A 20,106-nucleotide genomic window follows, 5' to 3' on the forward strand; every position below is an offset into this window, starting at 1 on the left:
GGGTAGGAGCAGTGGAAGTGGTCAGAAGTCATTGGATTTATTTTGAAAAGAGACCTGAAAAGATTTTTAACATATTGGATGTGGGCTGTGAGAGGAGTCAAAGATGGACTTCAAGGTTTTGGTTCAAAGTTGCTATTTACAGAAGTGGAGAAGCAGGGGAAACAAATTCAGAGATGGGGGAGATTAGGAATTTAGTTTCCATGGTAACTTTGAGATGCCTGTTAGACAAACAATTGGAGCTGGTGAGTAGACAGATAAGAGACAGAGTTCAAGGGAAAAGATCGAGGTTGGAAATAAATTTAATCTTCACACACACTAATGATACAGGTAGTATTATCCCCATTTTCAGATTGTAAAAGTAAGGCTCAGCTAGGCTGTTAGTTGCCCAGGGTTACCAGTTGGTAGCTGTTGGTGCTTGGTTTTGAACTGATAATGATGATGATGATAATGATGTTGCTAATAGCTATCATTTATTGACCACACTCTGTACCTGTGAGAGGTACTTCGCATTTATATACTCTAAAGTTCACAGCAAGGTATGCTTATCCCGATTTTACATAAGAGGAAACTGCTAGCCGTGATCACACAGTCAATAAGCAGTAAAGCCAAGATTTGAACCCAGGCTGGACTCTGGAGCTCCCCCTCCCCTTGTCCCCGTACCACATGGCCTGGGATGTATTGACATCTATTCCTGAATACTCTGCAGATCGGTACGTTCTCCGTATGTAGCAGGCACATTTCTCAGTGAAAGATACTGAAATTTAACATCTGGGATTTTGGTTAAAATCCTGGATTAATAACATAAAACCAAGTAGAAACTCAGCATCATAACTGTGATGCAATATGTGTGCAGTGCTAAGAACAGCTGGTTCAGACCATTTGGTAAATATTAGATGCTGTTATTATCATCACTATTATTATCATGCTAGAAAGCAGAAGTAGAGTCAATGGGTTGTAAATTAAAAAGGAGATTTAAATTCAGTATATGGAAGAATTCAGTGAAAGAGAAGAACTTTCTGATAATTAATACTGTGTATCAATGTGGAATGTATTTCCTTAAAAATTAATGGACAGCTCTTCACTGGAGTGTTCTAGCAAATCCTAGGAATTTGGGGGGAGGTGTAGGGAGGTGGTGTTAGGTGACTTAGGCTCCTTCCAACATATAGGGTGATATTATCCCTAGTGTAAAATTCTTTGTATGTAAATTTATGGTACCTCTCATTTGAGAGCTCATTATAAGCCCAACCCTAGCATTATTTTTTTCTCCTACTTTGTGTCCCTCTATATCTTTGCTATGCCTTTGTGACAACTGCTGTCATATAGGGCTGTCATTATTGAGGGCATGCCTCTCTCTCTCCCACGGGACTATGATCTACTCCAGAGCAGAAACTCTTATTCATCTTTGTATCTCCAGTTCCTAGCATGGAGGAAATAGTAAGTGCACTATACAGATTTATTCAAAGAATGAATTGAATCTTGGCAATGGTTTATAGACTTTTAATGTTTAATTGGGTTCATTGCTTCATACTCTATGAAAATATAATAGTTTTTATCAGCAATAATATGACTCTTTTATTTGACTTCAACCACAAGGGTGCAGAAAGGAGTGCAGTTAGGGAGTAGAAGTCTGCTTGCCAAAAGTTTTAGGCTGGAGAGATCAAGTCTTACTGTTGCCTTCTCTACCCTGCTGGGAGTTGTAGATGCATAGCCTTTCCTGTATTTACTGGGCATTGGAATGCAGTGTAGGAGGAAAGCAGCCAGTCCTGCCTGTCCCTATCCTCTTTTGCTAATATTGGGGACAGTGTAAAGACTTGTGCCTCTTAGTACAAATTGATGTTTTTCCACAGAGACTAATAAAAATAGTCATTAATATATGATGTTTCTTTTAGCCTAGAGATGACACTAATGATTTCTTGAAAAATTCATTATTGGAATCTGATAGTGCTTTTATTGGTGAGTATATTTATTTTACCAATCTATTTGTTTAACTATTAAACATTATTTATGTTTCTTTTAAGTGTTTTTCTCCATACTTAAAAAATCGATACTTTATTCTTTGTTGTGAAAGGTGGTAAAAAAAAGGAATATTCTGTTTTACTAACTTAATGAATAATCATCAAATATGACTTAGAGAGTTTTCAAAATTAGAATAACTAATATGAACTTTAGAAGTGATAGGAATGGTTCACACAAAAACCTATACATGAATTTTCATAACAGCTTTACTTCTAATAGCCAAAGCCTGGAATCGGCCCAGATGTCTTCCAGCAGGTGAACAGTTAAACAAATTGTAGTACATCCATACCATGCATTATACTACTAAGCACTAAAAAGGAACAGACTGTTGATACACATGATAACTTGGATGACTCTCCAGAGAAATATTGCTGAACAAAAAAATCCAGTTCCCAAAAGTTACATTCTGTATGATTCCATTTATATAACATTTTTAAAATGACAAAATTTTAGAAATTAAATAAGGACTAGTAGTTGCCAGGGTTGGGGGTAAGGAGAGGTGTGTGTAGTTATAAAAGGGTGACATGAAGGATTCTTGTGCTTTTGGAACAGTTTTTAATCTTGACAGTGGGAGTTGATAAACAAATGTAAACAGGCAATAAAATGATATAGAACTTAATACACACAAACACGCAAATGAGTACAAGTATTACTGGGGAAATTAGAATAAGGTTGGTGGATTGTATCAGTATCAGTATCCTGGGTGTGAGATTGTTGCTCTTGTTTTGCAAAATGTTACCATTGGGGTTAACTGGGCAAAGTGTACCAGGGATCTCTATTATTTCTTACAACTGCATGTGAATCTACAATTATCTTAATAAATATTTCAGTTTTAAAAAGTTGTAAGAATATAACTTAGTCTTCAGAAGATATGTGAAGGTACCACAGGCTCTTTTTTCTTGAGTACTGTAATATATGCTTATAATTATGTACTCTATAGCTTTTCTGCCATGCTAGGTCCATCAGAGAATTCTCTCTTCTACATATTAGTTGTATTTCATGCCAATTACTTTATATATTCATGTGATAAAAATTCCAAGCTAGTCTATATTTGTCTTCCAGTTTTTTTTTTTTAAATGAGTTTTTCCTTTCCAAGGAAGTCATATTGTAGACAGTGAGTAAGACAGAGAAACCAGCAGGAAATAGGGATGGGAAGATAGCTTGTCTGTGGAGGCATCAGGGAAATGTGACCTGTTCCTGCTAACAAGGAAGACAGTCTAGGGCGTTCAAGATGGTGTACTGGAATATTTAGTTATACTAGGCTAAAGATACAGCAGTTTGTCTTTCTGATTAATGGTCACCATAAATATCCCATGGTCATGACTGTGTTACCACTGTTTTAATGAATGTGAGTAAGGCTGGTAGTTTCAGTGCTTTTTTTTTTTGATAACCTAGAGAAATAGACAAGTTCCTTGAAAGTCACAATCTGCCAGAAGTCACACAAGAAGAAATAGAATTCGAATAGGCCTATATCTGTTAAAGAAATTGAGAGGTGGGAGAAATGTGGAAATGTTACTCAAAGGGTACAAACTTTCAGTTGTAAGATGAGTAAATTCCAGGGATCTGATGTGCAGCATGGTGACTATAGTTAACAATATTGTATTGTATATTTGAAAGTTGCTATGAGAGTAGAGCTTTAATGTTTTCACCATAACAGCAGCAACAAAATGGTGATTATGTGAGGTGAAGCATGTGTTAACTAACCTTATTATGGTAAACATTTCACAATACATATGTATATCAAATCATCACATTGTACACCTTGAACTTACACAATGTTATATGTCAGTTATGTCTCAGCAAAGCTGGAAGAAAAACCCAAATTGACTATAATAATAAAAAAATTGAATCAATAATTAATAACCTTCCAAAACAGAAAGCATCAGGCCCAGATGGGTTCACTGGTGAATTCTACCCAACATTTAGGGAAGAATTATACCAAATATCTACAGCCTCTTCCAGAAGATAGAAGCAGAGGGAATACTCCTAACTCATTTTATGTGGCCAGCATTACCCTAATACCAAACCAGAAAAAAGCTGTCATAAGAAAACTACAGACCAATATCTCTAATGAACATAGATGCAGAAATTCTCAAGAAAATATTAGCAAATTGAATCCAACAATGTATAAAAAGAATTATACACTACAACAAAGTGAGATTTATACCAGGTATGCAAAGCTGGTTTACATTCAATTAATATAATTCATCCAAATCAATTACTATAATCCATCACGTCAACAGTCTAAAGAAGAGAAATTGCATGATCATTATCAATAGATGTGGAAAGGCATTGAACAAAATTCAACACCCATTCATGATAACTCTCAGCAAACTAGGAATAGGTGGGAACTTCCTTAACTTGATAAAGAACATCTACAAAAAACCTGCCTGCATCATATTTAATGATGAGAAACTAGAAACCTTCCTGCTAAGATCAAGAACAAGGCAAAGATGTTCCCTCTCACCACTCCTCAACATCATTATGGAGGCCCTAGCTAATGCAATAAGGCAAGAAAAGGAAATAAAAGGTATATATATTAGGAAGGAAGAAATAATACTGTCTTTACGCTCAGATGACATGATTGTCTGTAGAAAATCTGAAAGAATCAACAACAACAACAAAACAGCCTAGTACTAATAAGCAATTATAGCAAGGTTGCAGGATACCAGGTTAATACACAAAAGTTAACCACTTTCCGATATACCAGCAATGAACAAGTGGAACTTGAAATTTAAAACACAATATCATTTACATTAGCACCCCATTAAAAAAGAAATACTTAGATATAAATCTTACATAATATGTACAAGATCTATATGAGGACAACTACAAAACTCTCATGAAAGAAATAAAGGAACTAAATAAATGGAGAGATAGTCCATGTTCATGGATGGGAGAATCAATATTGTCAAGATGTCAATTCTTCCCAACTTGATCTGTAAATTCAGTGAAATCCCAATCAAAATCCTGGTGAGTTATTTTGTGGGTATCGGCAAACTGATTCTAAATTTTATATGGAGCGGCAAAAGACCCAGAGTAACCAACACAGTATTGAAGGAGAAGAACAGTTGGAGGACTGACACTAACTGACTTCAAGACTTACTATAGTTATACTAATCAAGACAGTATGGTATTAGCAAAAGAACAGACAAATAGATCAGTGGAACAGAACAGAATCCAGAAATAGAACCACACAAGTATAGTCAACTAACTAATCTTTGATAAAAGAGCAAAAGCAGTGCAATGGGGAAAAGACAGTCTTTTCAACAAATGGCACTAGAGCAACTGGACATCCACGTGCAAAAAAATGAATCTAGAAACACTTTTCACAAAAATCAACTCAAATGCACCATAGACCCAAATATAAAATGCAAAATTATAAAACTTCTGGAAGATAACATAGGAGAAAACTTAGAAGAACTGGGTATGGCAGTGACTTTTTAGATATGACACACAATCCATGAGAGAGATAATTGATAAACTGAACTTCATTAAAATTAAAAACTAATGCTCCGTGAAGGACAACGTCAAGAGAACGAGAAGACAAGCCACAGACTGGGAGAAAATATTTGCGAGAAAGACATATCTAGGACTTATCTAAAATATACAAAGAACTCTTAAAACTCAACAATAAGAAAAAAAGCAACCCGATCAAAAGATAGGCAAAAGACCCAAACAGACACTTCACCAAAGAAGACATCCAGATGGTAAATAAGCATGTGAAAAGATGCTCCATCCTATGTCATCGGGGAAATGCAAATTAACACAATGAAATATCACTACACAACTAATAGAATGGCCAAAATCCAGAACACTGACAACACCAAATGCTGACCATGCTCTGGAGGAATAGGAACTCTCACTCATTGCTGGTGGGAATGCAAAATGGTACAGCTGCTTTGACAGTTTCTTACAAAACTAAACATACTCTTACCGTATGATCCAGCAGTTGCACTCCTTGGTATTTACTCAAAGGAGTTGAAACATGTGTCCACACAAAAACCTGTACACAGATGTTTATAGCAATTTTCTCCGTAATTGCCAAAACCTGGAAGCAACCAAGATGTCCTTCAGTAGGAGAATGGATAAATACACTGTGGTACATCTAGACAGTGCAGTGTTATTCAGTGCTAAGAAGAAATGAGCTACGAAGCCATGAAAAGATGTAGAGGAACCTTGAATGTATATAAGTGAAAGAAGCCCATCTGAATAGGCTGCACACTGTATGATTCCAACTATATGACATTCTGGGAAAGGCAAAACTATGGAGGCAGTGAAAAGATCAGTGGTTGCTAGGGGTTAGAGCAGGAGGAATGAGTAGGTGGAGCACAGAGGATTTTTAGGGCAGTGAAGCTATTTTGTGTGATACTGGTGGATATATGCCAAACCCGTAGAATGTACACCACGAAGAGTGAACCCTAATGTAAAGTATGGACTTTGGGTGATAATGATGTGTCAGTGTAGGTTCATCGATTTTAACAGATGTACCACTCTGGAGGGGGCTGCTGATAGTGGAGTAAGCTGTGAGTATGGGGGGGAAGGGAGTATTTATGTTAAATGATAGTATTGTATCAATGTTCAATTTCCTGACTGTCATGATGAGATGGTGGCTGTGTAGGAGACTGCCCTTGTTCTTGGATGGCACATGCTGAAGTATTCAGGGACGAAGTGTCACAATGTCTGCAACATGTTCAGCAAAAATCTGCCAAAATATACACAGAAGTAAAGTAAATTGGCAGAATAAGAAATGGCGATTTTAGGTATTGATAGTATTATAACTTTTCTTTAGATTTTAATTTTTTCAAAATAAAGAGTTGGGGAAAAAATTCTAAATATTGTGAGCTATTCATCTCCATGGTCAAATAGGCTGCTGGCCCACTAGAATGGCTATGATCAAAAAGACTGACAATACCAAGTGTTGATGAGGATAAGGAAACTAGAACCTTCTTACAATGTAAAATGGTAGAACTACTTTTGAAAATGGTTTGGCAGTTTAGAGTTATCCTGGTATCCAGCAGTTTCACTCCTAAGAATATTCCAAAGAAATGAGAACATATGGTCACACAAAGACATGTGCGTGAATGTTCATAGAAGCATTATTAATAATTGCCAACTAGAAATAGTTCAAGTGACCATCAGCTGGTGAATGCATAGACAAAATGTGATATATCCATATGATGGAGTACTATTCAGCAATAAAATAGAATGAACTACTGCTACATGGTACAACATACATGAACCCCAAACACATTATGCTAAGTGAAAGACAGAAAGTATTACATTGTATAATTCCATTTATATTGAATCTCAGGAAAGGTAAATCTGTTTAGACTGAAAGCAGATCAGTGTTTACTTGGGGCTGGGCAAGTGGGAGTAGGGAGTGATTGCCGACAAGCACAAAGGAACTTTTTGAGGTTGTAGTGATGATTACACAATTTTATAAAAATCATTGAACTATGTATATTTATAGTGGGTGAATTTTATTTTATGTAAATATCTTAATAAAGCTATTAAAAAACAGAGTCTTGGGTTAGCTCTGAGTAAAATGATTTGAAATGGTGGGTGTTTAAGACTTCTCCCTTGTGTGGATCTTCTAGGTGCTTATGGTGAGACGTATCCTGCGATCGAAGATGATGCCCTCCCTCCACCATCACAGCTGCCCTCTGCAAGGGAGCGCAGGAGGAACAAATTGAAAGGAGTGGACTTTGTATGTATGAAGTGTCCTTTTCTTTTTTCCCTTTTCATTTTAGGAGTGAGAGGTCTGGGTTCTGACCCATGCTGAATTGGTGTGGTCCAGTAAAGAGCGAGCACTTGCTCTGGATGAGAGGTGAACATGGGTCTGAATCTAGGTTCAACCACCAATTAGCTGGATGACCTTGGTCATTGAATTCTGGTGCTTTGGCTTCTTCGAGGTAGTATTTTCCTATCTCCTAGGGTGGCTATAAGTGCCTGGTACCTGGCACAGAATCTCTGCCCTATAAATGTTAATTCCTCACCCCAACCTTCCTCCTTCCCCTGGCAGAATATATGGATTTCAGAGAAGGCACAGGAAGCAGCTAATACCATTTATTGGGAAATTTGCTGTATCTTGCTTATCACCTAAGCCTATTATATAAGCATCTTCTCTATTTGGTCAGATAAGTTGCCCAAGGTCACATAGCCAGGAAGGCTGATATTCAAACCCATGTTCTTTTCACACAACATGTGTACATGTTTTTACAGTGTAGCCAGTAAAAAGTACAGGCTTTGGAGTCCTGAGTACCTGTCCCAACAATGGCACTTCTTTCTTGGGTCAGCAACTTTGGGCAATTTCTTAAACTCTGTTTGTGTTTCCTTATATATGACATGGAGATATAGTTACATAATACATGTGAAGCATTTAGCATGGAGTCAAGTATGCGAGGAGCTCTCAACAAATGACAAATGCTGTTATTAGCATTATTATATGTATAGCTTTATTTACTAGGTGGCACTAACATGTTTACTTGTTTCCCTTGGCAACCACTAATCTACTTTCTGTCTCTATAGATTTGCCTTTTCTGGACACACACAATATTTGGTCATTTGTTACTGGCTTCTTTCATTTTATTTTTTTCCCCAAAGGTCATCTAAGTTATAGCATGTCAGTACTTGATTCCTTTTTATTGCTGAATTAATATTTCATTGTATGGATATTCCACATTTTGTTTATCCATTCAACACTTGACGGACATTTGGGTTGTTTCCACTTTTTGTCTCTTATGAATATTGCTGCTTTTAACATTTCATGTACAAGTTTTTTGATATTTTCTTGTCTCTTGCCTATATACCTAGGAGTAGAATTGTTGGGTTATATGGTAACTATGTTTAGCATTTTGAGGAACTACCAGACTGTTTTCCAAAGTGGCTGCACCATTTTCCATTTCCACCAGCGGTGTATGCAGGTTCCAGTTTCTTCACATCCTGGCCAACACTTGTTACTGTCTTTTTTTATAGCCATCCTAGTGAGTGTGCAGGAGTATCTCATTGTGGGTTTGATTTGTATTTCCCTGACTAATGATGTTGATCATCTTTTCATGTACCTCTTAGCCATTTGCACATCTTGGGAGATAATGTCTATTCAGATCCTTTGCCCATTTTCAAATCAAGTTGTCTTTTTATTGTTGAGTTGTTGGTTCTTTATATAGTCTGGATACATGTCCCATATTAGATGTATGATTTGCAAGTATTTTCTCTTATTCTATGGGCTGTCTTTTTACTTTCTTGATGGTGTCCATTGAAGTACAGAAGTTTCTAATTTTGATGAGGTACAACTTATGAATCTTCTCTTTTATCGATCATGCTTTTGGTGTCATATCTAAGAAACCATTGCCTAACCCAAGATCATGAAAGTTACTGCTAAGAGTTTTATCATTTTCGCCTTTAAATTTAGGTCAGTGATCCACTTTGAGTTAATTTTTGTGTATGGCGTGAGGCGTAGGAGTCTAAATTCATTCTTTTGTATGTGGACATCCAGCTGTTCCAGTACCATTGTTGAAAAGACTGTTCTTTCCCCTAGTGAATGTTGTTGACTCCTCTGTCCATAAATGTAAGGGTTTATTTCTGGACTCTAGTTTCGATTCCGTTGATCTATATATTTCTCCTTCTGCCACTACCACCCTGTCTTGATTACTGTAGTTGGGCTGATTCTTAGTCCCTGCTGTTTCAGTTTTTTCCCTGTATGTCTTATGATTCCCCACCTCTGTCTAGTCTGGCAGCATTTATATGTTATCACAAATGCTATGCCTTCATCTGAGCCTGCATGGATAAACACTGGCAGTTAAAATACAAATACTGACCTTCATTTGTTTTATTTTGTTCATCACACTGTACATTTATCAAGGGCAAGAACATGTTTTGTTTCACTGATTTATTCCAAACATATTTTATGTTAATGGTCTTTTCTCTGAAGTTCTCTTTTCTAACTACAGGATAAAAGTCATCCTAATGTACCACCAGATGGTCTCTCTTTAAAATCTGTATCCAGTTTAAATATCGATCATCTTAGAATGAGAAATGAGGAACGAATGCGAAGATTGAATGAACTTCAGAATAAACCTATCAATACAGGTAAATGGCCAAGTTTAATGGCCTAGAGTGAATTCTGTAAGAACTCTTAAACCTGCTTACTGGAAGTTTTCACTGATGGCTGAGGGACAGATGGAATATTTTGAAATCCTTTGAGTTGTAGGGCCTAGAACCTACAACTTATCCAGCAAACCAGGACTCAGGATTAATTTTACATCAGATTCTTTCTACCAGATAGGGTACTCATTTTCAGGTGGGTTCTAAACAGATGAAGTTTTTGCTTATTAAATATATCCAGGCTTTGCTTTCAACAGGGAAAATGCAGATTAGTATCAGCATCTCACTTCTCTCACTGAAGTGAGAGATTAAAAGAAATTAACTTTAAAACTTTGAGATCTTCAGATAGTATGTCTATTACAAATTTGTAGTACTACAAAGAAATTTTTTTTACCTTTTTATTTGGCTTTCTGTACCATGGACAAAGCAAAATAGCCTCAGATTAATATTTGCTTTTTTTATAAGTCAAAGTTTAGTCTTCTCATTATGTTGGCCTTCGCTGTCTCTTATTGCTTTGGTTGCCAGCAGGTTAAAGCTTGTTCACCAAGCACAGGCAGGCAGGATGGTTCCTTAGGCAACTAATGGCTTCTTCCCCAGCCCTAGACCACCTTTTTTATGTCAGTGCTATTAGTCAGGACAAGGGGACAATTTTATAGTGATGAGTCGTATTATTAGTTTTAGCAAATTGTAGAGTGGTGTATCTGGACAATTCTCTTTAGTCTGTTAAGCTACATTACAATAATTTTCTAATGGCAATTTTCTTAAGATATTTTTAGATCCTACTTTTAATAACTGTGTTAATTTACATCTGTACTCATATAATCTCTAGCAGTTAAGGTGTCTGTTCTGATGGTAGTAATTCCATACCAAATACCAGCAACCATGGTAACTTGATGGAGCAGCACTTCTCATAGTATACCTGGAGAAATGGGGAACAGGGGGAAAGCAGTGCTTTCTTTTTAGCTAAAAGGAATTCTTTTTTTTTTTATAATTCAAAATTTTTTATTTGTATTCTAATTTGTTAGGAATTTTCTTTTAATCTATACTGAGAATTACCTGTTCCTCAATTTCTTTTAGAGCCAATAAGTTGAATTAATATTTAACAGTGATATATGTAAATTGAGAGAAGATAGAACATTTTAAGAATCTACTCTTTCAGAAAATTTTCAACTTCTAAACTTTTTTTTTTAACACTGTCCTTTCAAACAGGAGCTTTTTGGTACGATGTGGATTGATTGTTCATTAAATTGATTGCGCATATCCCTTTGCTGGGCTAATCCTTCACAGACCAGGAGATGTACTAATAATAATAAAAAAGAAATTGACATCACAGGGTAGGAAGACAGATTTTCCTCATGTTCTATCTAATAATAAGTAAGACAGATATGGAAGTTGAGTATAATCAATTCAATTAAATAATGAAACATAAATTAAGAGCTACTGCTTAATAGAGTAGACACAACCTCTTAGATTAGGGTGTAAGAATGGAAGTAGTTTCCTAAAATGACTTGTAATTTCCTTACAATTATAGGTTGGGAATATTTGCAAAACCTTGCTAAATTAAAAAAAAAAAAAGGTTTTGCGTGGCATCCATTCAGTTTCTCCTGAAGGTGACAAAGCAAGATTGGATTGCCTACACTTCTACTGTCAACTTAATGTTTGGCGCAGTCTCCTTTGCTATCCTTGGAATCCCTGTGGGTGCTGGTACCATGGAGTCACCTTGTTCAGTTTATTTTTTGTTTCATAAAATCTGCCCCTTCCTGGGTTTGCTTTCCTACCTCTAAAATGAGGGGTCTGGACAAAACAGTACAGTTTAGAACATAATATTGTGGGGAAATGGAGAGCTGTAATGGGTTAGACTACAGGAGATGTGTTCGCATCACCTGCCTGCCACCCGTTACCTGAGTCACGTCTGTCTTGCCTTTTTTAGATGACGAAAGTTCATTGGTTGACCCTGATGACATCATGAGGCACGTGGGTGATGATGGAACAAACTCTGTAGCAACTGAGCCCTGGCTCCGCCCGGGCACCTCAGAAACACTGAAACGATTCATGGCAGAGCAACTGAACCAGGAGCAGCAGGAGGTTCCTGGAAAACCAGGCACTTTCAATTGGCAGGGCCTGTCTACTGCACACGGTTAAAATAAATCTGTATTGGACTCAGCAGTGCCTTTTAAGGTGAAAGAAATGTTAAATCTGAACCTTTAATAATATGTGCTACTTTTGGCTCCTAACCTGGAAGTTACTTATGTTCCATCTGTATATAAGGTATATTTTTTCCATGATGATGTATATGATGTACATAAATAAAAGGCCATGATTATTAATTTCTATAATGTAGAATTATATAGAATTATTTTTTGTACAATTTTGCTATAAATTAGGGTGGCAGTGAACTCTTGGAATCAACTACCATATGTGCATTAATTTAAATTCTGCTTGTCAGTAAGATAAGGTGAATAAAACACAAGTGTCTTAACAGTACTGTAAAACCAGAATACCCCTTGTTACATGTACATTTGCCATTGTTAATGCTAATCAAAATAATTCATTTAGTAAATACATTGGGACTATTCCAGTTGCTATGTAATGAGAGAATCAAATGTGCTAGGCATTTCCATGTCATTTATAGCTACTGAGTCATATGGAGTCATATGACGCCATCATAAATGATGGGAGTCATAATTGATTTTATTCCCACGAGCCTTGCACTAAATGTTACACCTTTCTGCCTCTATTTTTGTGCCAATGAAGGCATTAAGATTACTAATTTATATGATTTAACTACTTCTTGATAGAAATAAATTATTTTTATTACCAATGTTGATTTCTTATTTTAACTGGAATTGAGGTTTCTAGACACAGTGTTTGTTTTAGAAGTTGAAGAGGCAGGAACACCCAGGGGTGAAGGACAGAGACTGGAATCCGTGCTGCACCACCCCGGACCCCTGCATAAGTGGGCCGTCTTTCTAGTCAATCAATCAATCAATCACTCCAAGAGGTATCTTCAGAAAAGGAAAGATGAATTCAAATTCTGGGAAATAATTCTTAAGAGTCTTTCTTTAGCACCACAACAGCTGAGAGCACCCCCAGTGTTCCACTGACATAATTAATGGCAGACAAGACCAGATAAGTTTATCTCAAATGTGAAATTTCTCTGCTATTTTCAATTTTAGCTGCATGTAAATTTTTTTATATACAATTTTGTAATCTAACCATTGTTTATTTTACTGTAAAGAAAGATTGTTCTTCTTATATCATCTATCTATCTTCATCTGAAAGTAAGAGGAAAGCCTCGTCTCCTCTCGGGAGAGTCCTGATACTATACCATAAAATAACAAACTGCCAGGTCATTTGAAACACTTACGCCTCAGCCTGGAAGACCTCGGTGGCTCCCAGCTCTAACAAACAAACATCCAGCTGCATGTGAACAGGGCTGCATCTTGGGGGTAATAAATTATGGTGCGCTTATAAATGCATTGTTCAGTAACTGCTCATTATCTATCTGAGGGGTGTGAGAGCAAAGACGACTGAACACTTCTCCTGTCTTTTAACACAACCCTCAAATCATCTTGATGTGTTCCATTTTCCTTTTTAATGCTGTTGTTGTACCACACAACTTGAACTGCCTCCTAGGATACACAATGCCCCAGTGCAAACTGCCCCGAAGGGAACTTGAGCTCCTTCAGCATTCAAATAGTGTAGCCTTATTCTAGGTTAATACACAAAATATTTATTATGAAAAGCCTATGGTTGAGAAAGCAGGGTGTCGGGGAGGATCTAATGCCAGAAGCTGTTAAGAAAAACATCAGAATTAAAGAATACTGACTTTGTAGGTCTGGCTGAAAATATCTTTTCCTCTTTGGCTTTTAATGAAAAAAATGAAGAATCAATGAAACATGGGGCTGTGGATGACACAGGTTTTGATTGCATTGATGAAATAATCCAAAAACTTTATTGACCTATAACCTGATTAGAATATGCCAGATGAGAATCAATATTGTACAGAAAGTTGTACAGAATTTTTTACATAGAAAACTTTACATCTGTACCATATACATTTTATCCATCTGAAAAAATTTTCTACATCCACTGTTAATACGGAATGCTTGACAATCTTGTTTTTTTAACCATCAGAGCACAATTCACAGTATGAATACATTTCCAGTAAATCTAACCTCCCCAAACCATGCCAGATTTATTTTAATATATTCAACATTAAATTCTGTACAGAGAGTAAAATCTACACCAAGCCCCTCCACCCAAAAGAAAAGAAAGTGACAGCAACCTAGATTCATTTTGCAGTGATTCAAGTTTCCGTCCATGAAGGATCATTTCTATTTTAATGGCTCATCTTTAAAAGCCCTAAGAGAAGTATACCACAGGTAGTTACGTCAGTGGGGATATTTTCTACCTTTTTTTTGTTGTTGTTGATCATAACAACTGTCAGCCACAACAGCTTCTGGGCACATTAAACCCTCAAAATTACTACCTCCCCAAAAAAGGGCAAAACCAAAATCTCCACAAAATAAAAAAGACAAAAAAGTTCAACCCAAATGTTTAGTGCATTTGACAAAATATTATAGGTATTTAGCAAATGAATAAGAAAATAAAGAAAACAGTGCAGGAAGAACTATATAATGTTTAAGATTTTTATATTACAGACCTGCATCTCTGTACATTTTTCACAGAAGGATGATTACCAGTATCTCAGATAGCCTGAGTGTGCAAAAATCTTCAGAGTAAGAATACCATAGTTGCTAAATATCTTTTACCATGAACAATAATTTCTTCTTCTCCCCCCACCCCCCAATTATAAACATTTAATCCTTCAAAATACAGCTCTCCTGAGTTGTACTTCTTGCAGAAGTTCAAATCTTTACATCTATAGTTCTTTGGGTAAGTTTCACTTCCACACCTGCCAAAATATACGTGGTGCTCTCCCTACTGCTGAGGACAGGGAAGGACACAGGAGCATAAGCTGATAACTGTGGCAACAGGCTTTCTGCTCAACAGGAGCCCAGCGTGACAAACAGAATCCATCAGATAACAAAAAGGGACTGGAGCACTGCCAAGTTTCAGTTCTACTTCTAAGCATCTTTACCAGGAAGCCTTAGACACTGCAATCAGAAAAACCATTTTCAGGTAGGAAACCTCAGCTCCAGGGTCCTTTTAAAGAGCAGAGGGATGTAAACGCCAACAGAAAAATATTAAGTTCCCATCATTGCTTGTTTAGTCCAAGTTCCTGCTCAGGTGGTTGTGATATCTGAAAAACTACTCCGATTCGCAGAAAAAATCTTCTAAGAACAGCACGAAGTTCAGGAATCAAGTCAAACTGCATAATTTCACATAAGAGAGGGTAGTAGAACGATGCATGAGCTTTAAACTGGGGGGAAAATGAATTTCTCCATTAGTAGTGCTTGCATTCAAAACCTCACGCTGCCCTTAGAGCCAAACCACTCTGGCGCACGCACTGGCCTCCACACACACAGGAAAGGCGTCTGCGTAAAGCAGGGATTATACTGAATATGGAACTGAAAGACTGAGAAGTATTCAAGACACTCTTAATACAAGCATTAATCACTTAGTTAGCTAGCCTTATTTTGAAAAAAATTTTCTATTACATTTCCTTGATAAACTTAAGACAAATTTTTAGTATTTATCATTGTTTTTCCTAGGTAATAAGCAAAAGAAAGAAGCCAAGCAGGAACCACAGTTGAGTTTTTATAAGCTCTGGGTTATTGAAACTCTCTCTTATTTGTTAAGTGAAATTTTAATTTTTAGGGAAAATTCTACCTAATATCACAATATAAAATATGCAGTCTCCAGGCAAAGATTATATATGCCATATTTATATTTGAATCCATATACATCGTCTCTCTGCTTTGTAGTTCCTTCATCTCTGAACACTAGTTGCCTGTTTTCTCTCTTTTTCTGCTCCCCGCACCCCACAAGGTACAAGGAAGCAGGATAACATAGTGTCAAGAAAGCAAGCTGTGGAGTAAGACTGGGTTTGGAGTCCTTCCCAGCCACACGGCTGCTGGTACCTTAGGTCACTTGTCCGAGCTCTACCTGGCCCAGGAGTCAGATGGAAATGCGTGTGGACCCCGAGCACATGACTTGGGATGGACATCTGTATGGTACTGAGTGCATCGCACAGCGCTCTGGGGTCCCATAGGCCTCCATGGTCCGAAGTGTCAAATGTCAGGCCACCTGACTAGGCATTTTTAAACCTAATCAGGGATCATGGCAACCTCCGTTTCCATTTATGTCAGCTGTAAGTTGCTATATTTTTTTACCTTTTTTTTTCTTTTGAGGAAGATCAGCCCTGAGCTAACATCCATGCCAATTCTTCTCTTTTTGCTGAGGAAGACCGGCCCTGAGCTAACCTCTGTTGCCAATCCTCCTCCTTTTTTCTTCCCCCCCTGTTCTCCCCAAAGCCCCAGTAGATAGTTGTATGTCATAGCTGCACATCCTTCTAGTTGCTGTATGTGGGATGCTGCCACAGCACAGCCGACAAGCAGTGTGTCAGTGCGCGCCCGGATCCAAACCCGGGCCGCCAGTAGCAGACTGCGCGCACTTAACCGCTAAGCCACAGGGCCGGCCCTGCTATATGTTTTTAAAGAGTGAAATGTGTATTTTTGAAAACTTTAAATATGTATTTATATTTACAGCTATATATTTGTATTTTATCTTTATTTCTACTAGTTTAAAATTCTTAAATGAGTTTATGGCCTGTTTGCTAGGGGCTCTGGGTCACATGGAACCAATAAAAATGCCAAAAGATGGCTGAAGCCCAGATGTAGCTTCAGGTAGGGGGCAGAGCGCACTTTTCAGAATGGGGCAGAAGGGGAAACTTCAGGGGTCAGAATGGGAATTGCAACGTGTTGGGGAACCCAGTAGCTTGTCAAGATGTCCTAAAGGATTCGGATTCCTCCCTACTGAATCTCCTACAGAATCAGTGATTAGAGAACAAAGTGGGGTAAGGAGGGAGAAGACTGAGGGCCAACGAGGAGACAGAGGGAGGCCACGGGGGTCCGGCACAAAGCAGCAGTGTGGCCTGGGCTTTGCTTGCTCCACCGCTCAGAGCTCCTGGGCAGCGACTCTGCAACCGCACATGCTCACCTCCCACTCGTGCGCAATGGCAGGCAGGCTAGAAATGCTGGGCCAGATAACAGTGTCTCATACTTACCCTATTATCACTTATCTTTAAAACTTTAGTTAGAAACAAAAGCAGTAAATTAGTCCAGGCTTCCCGATGACTTTCCGACGTTAGAGTAAGGAAGTAACTCAGAGCTTCACTGCAGACACTGTAACAGAAAAGGGGCACTTTACAGGTGCTTGCATACCTGCTGGTACGGACATCACTGAGAAGAACAACTGAGACGAAGAACGTAGTAAATATTCACTATTAGGAACTTGCTAGATTCCATGTGCTTACATTAACTGGAGTGTCAATGTAAACATTTATGTTTTTCAAATTAGGAAGAAAACCAAACATTAAAAGAAGCCATTGCAACTCATCAGAAAATCTACATTTTCCTAAGTTTCACTGAATTCAAAGCTACTGTACAGTAGCACATGCACAAGCTTGACGTCAAGACCTGGGCTGGAATCTGGGGTGGCTCCTCCTCTCACTAATTCTGAGGGTTTAGACTCTTCTGGGCCTTAAGAGTCTCATCAATAAAATGGGAAAACTGGGACTAGGTGATCTCTTCAAATTCTAAAATGTCTGGTCTCTGAGAACATCTATTCCCCAATTAGACACAAAAGTACAGTGCAGCTGATAGTATTCTTTCTGGATGGTATGTTTGACTCTTAGCATGAGTTTAAATGTTAAGGGACAGAATCTTAAGTTGTCATTAACCAGAAATAGAATGCAAAAAACGTATCACCAACAAAAACTCAAAATATTTTTTGAAACTAAATGCAGGCAGCCAAGTTTTCACTTTCACAAATGACCGATTTGTAAAAATAGAGCTATCTGTGGCGTGAAAAAGGCCTCAGAACTATAATATAGTTTGAAGTTTTTAAATTCTAAGAGAGAAAACTTTCTCCTTTGTCCTTGAACAGCAACAACAGACACGATTTGTTCATATGTCACTAACTGTGCAAAAGCACGTTTGCCTGTAAGACTGTATTTAATTTTCACCATCTCTTCCTTATGCCCCAAGTTATCTGCTTAGTCCTGTAGCTTCTAATCAGGGGCCTGGGACATGGACTCTGCCCCCAGTGCAAAGCTAGTGGCCCTTTCCTGCTCAGTACCATCAGCCACACGGGTCAAAGGCAGAAACTTAGCCAAGAGTCTTACTTTAAAAGCCTTTGCTGGACCTCCTCCCAGGCACTAACGCGGCTCTCGTCCATGTACATCCGGAAGAGAATGCGCAGCCCACAGGCCAGGCTGCTTGTCTCCTGCTTCAGAAGGTTGGGTTTGGATTTGCCTTTGAAGCCTGAGAAAGGGGAAGTTTCAGGATTAATCTGGGAAGGCATCTTACATAAAGGCAAAATAGCCTGTATGGAGGCACATGCTGAGTGCGTTCAGCTGTCACATCTGCTTACACAGCAGAGCTGCCCTGAGCCACAGCAGCCTGCTGGTGACCAGGGCCTTGACACCCTTGAGGTGGCCCAAAAGGACACGAGTCACAGAGAAGGCACGCCCCGAGACTGTACAGGGGAGGTGACTTCTATGTTTTGAATTTCCTCCCCTTTCAAGATGGGGATATGAAATACAAAACAACTTTTGGCCTGGGAAAGTGGAACTCTTCAAACGAAACTGCACTTGAACGCCCCGCACAGCCGGCAACAGGCTCCCAACCAACAGGGACAGGTGAACAGTTACAGCAGGGAGCCGTGTGAAGAGCCCAGCGCAGGTGAAAGGGGAGTCTGGTGACCTTAGAAGGAACAGTCCCAGTCAAATGGTGGCAACAACCTGGGTTGAAGAAAGGGGAAAAAGAAGTAGACTACTCTCTTCAGAAGTCAGGCTGCAAAGGGAAGAGGATGAACCAAGCCATGGGCTTAACTCCAAGTTTAAACAGACATGTTGAATTAAATCAAATACGCAAATGGAAAGCACCCAACACTCCACATGACAGAGTTTGAGGTTCAGTAATCGGGCACTCCCTTCTCCCTTCTCCTGCTGCACTCTGCTGCCTCTCACTCTTCCAGAACTATTTTGTACCTAACAGGTACTGAGTAACTATTTCTTAAATAAAAAATTAACAATGTCAGTATAATTAATTATTATAAAGCTTGTTTTTTTATTTCAATTTTCCAACCTGTTCTAAAATAAATATACCTCCTCACTTCAAAACATTCACTTCCATTCTGACATATGGCATGTCAAATAACAGGTTGATTAAACCAGGGGGAAACAAGTCCACGGAGGCAGTTATTTGGTTTACTGTAGACCAGAGAAAGATCTGGTGGGTAGACTGCCTTTCTACTATTATGTTAAGGTAAAAGTTCATACACAGACCTGAATTATACAATCAACGAATTCTGGTAAAAAGTAAACACCTATTGTACATCCATTAACGGTGAACATTAAAATGTGAGACCTGCACAGCTTACCTGCTTTCCACAGAGCAGTCCTCTGTTCGTTGTTGGAATTAAATGCTTTTGCAAATCTGTGTGACTCTAATAAGCAGTCCAGTAGCTTAAAAAGTTGTTGTGATGTTAAAAAGCGGTACATTCCTTGGTCTTGAGTATCAACTCGAACATCAAAGTCCACGGCATCTCTCTTTGGAAAATAAACCACCACAGCGAGCGCGCATGCATGCGCGCGCGCGCACACACACACAGAGAGTCACAAATTTTAGTAAATTTAGAACTCAATGCTCCAGCAAGACCAGTTTTACAAGCCATAGAATTTAATCTGTTCTATCTCAATAGAAAATAGGAAAAGGGCCATCTTTTGTTACTGAATTTCTAGAATCTTCGTTCCATGCATGCTAGTCACCAAGCACCACCTCCTGTCTTTCCAGT

At 38.2% G+C, this 20,106-nt stretch overlaps 2 protein-coding genes across 8 annotated transcripts in view; one reads left to right on the forward strand and one right to left on the reverse strand.

Annotated features, from left to right (window-relative positions):
- The window catches only part of CSPP1 (centrosome and spindle pole associated protein 1), a 233,987-nt gene extending 220,658 nt beyond the window's left edge, over positions 1-13,329 (forward strand). For all 6 annotated transcript variants that reach the window (XM_058528814.1, XM_058528816.1, XM_058528815.1 and 3 more), the window contains 4 exons: positions 1,890-1,953; positions 7,617-7,726; positions 9,969-10,107; positions 12,053-13,329. In XM_058528814.1, the coding sequence (XP_058384797.1) occupies positions 1,890-1,953; positions 7,617-7,726; positions 9,969-10,107; positions 12,053-12,264 (525 nt within the window). In that variant the 3' untranslated portion in view covers positions 12,265-13,329. The remainder of the gene's footprint in view (positions 1-1,889; positions 1,954-7,616; positions 7,727-9,968; positions 10,108-12,052) is intronic.
- Positions 13,330-14,058: 729 nt separating this feature from the next.
- The window catches only part of ARFGEF1 (ADP ribosylation factor guanine nucleotide exchange factor 1), a 151,630-nt gene continuing 145,582 nt past the window's right edge, over positions 14,059-20,106 (reverse strand). For both annotated transcript variants that reach the window (XM_058528826.1, XM_058528825.1), the window contains exons 36-39: positions 19,693-19,861; positions 18,434-18,572; positions 17,315-17,432; positions 14,059-15,508 (exon numbers count right to left, since the gene is read on the reverse strand). In XM_058528826.1, the coding sequence (XP_058384809.1) occupies positions 15,344-15,508; positions 17,315-17,432; positions 18,434-18,572; positions 19,693-19,861 (591 nt within the window). In that variant the 3' untranslated portion in view covers positions 14,059-15,343. The remainder of the gene's footprint in view (positions 15,509-17,314; positions 17,433-18,433; positions 18,573-19,692; positions 19,862-20,106) is intronic.

This window comes from Diceros bicornis, chromosome 33 (genome assembly GCF_020826845.1).
Source record: "Diceros bicornis minor isolate mBicDic1 chromosome 33, mDicBic1.mat.cur, whole genome shotgun sequence".
Classification (NCBI taxonomy): Eukaryota; Metazoa; Chordata; class Mammalia; order Perissodactyla; family Rhinocerotidae; genus Diceros; species Diceros bicornis.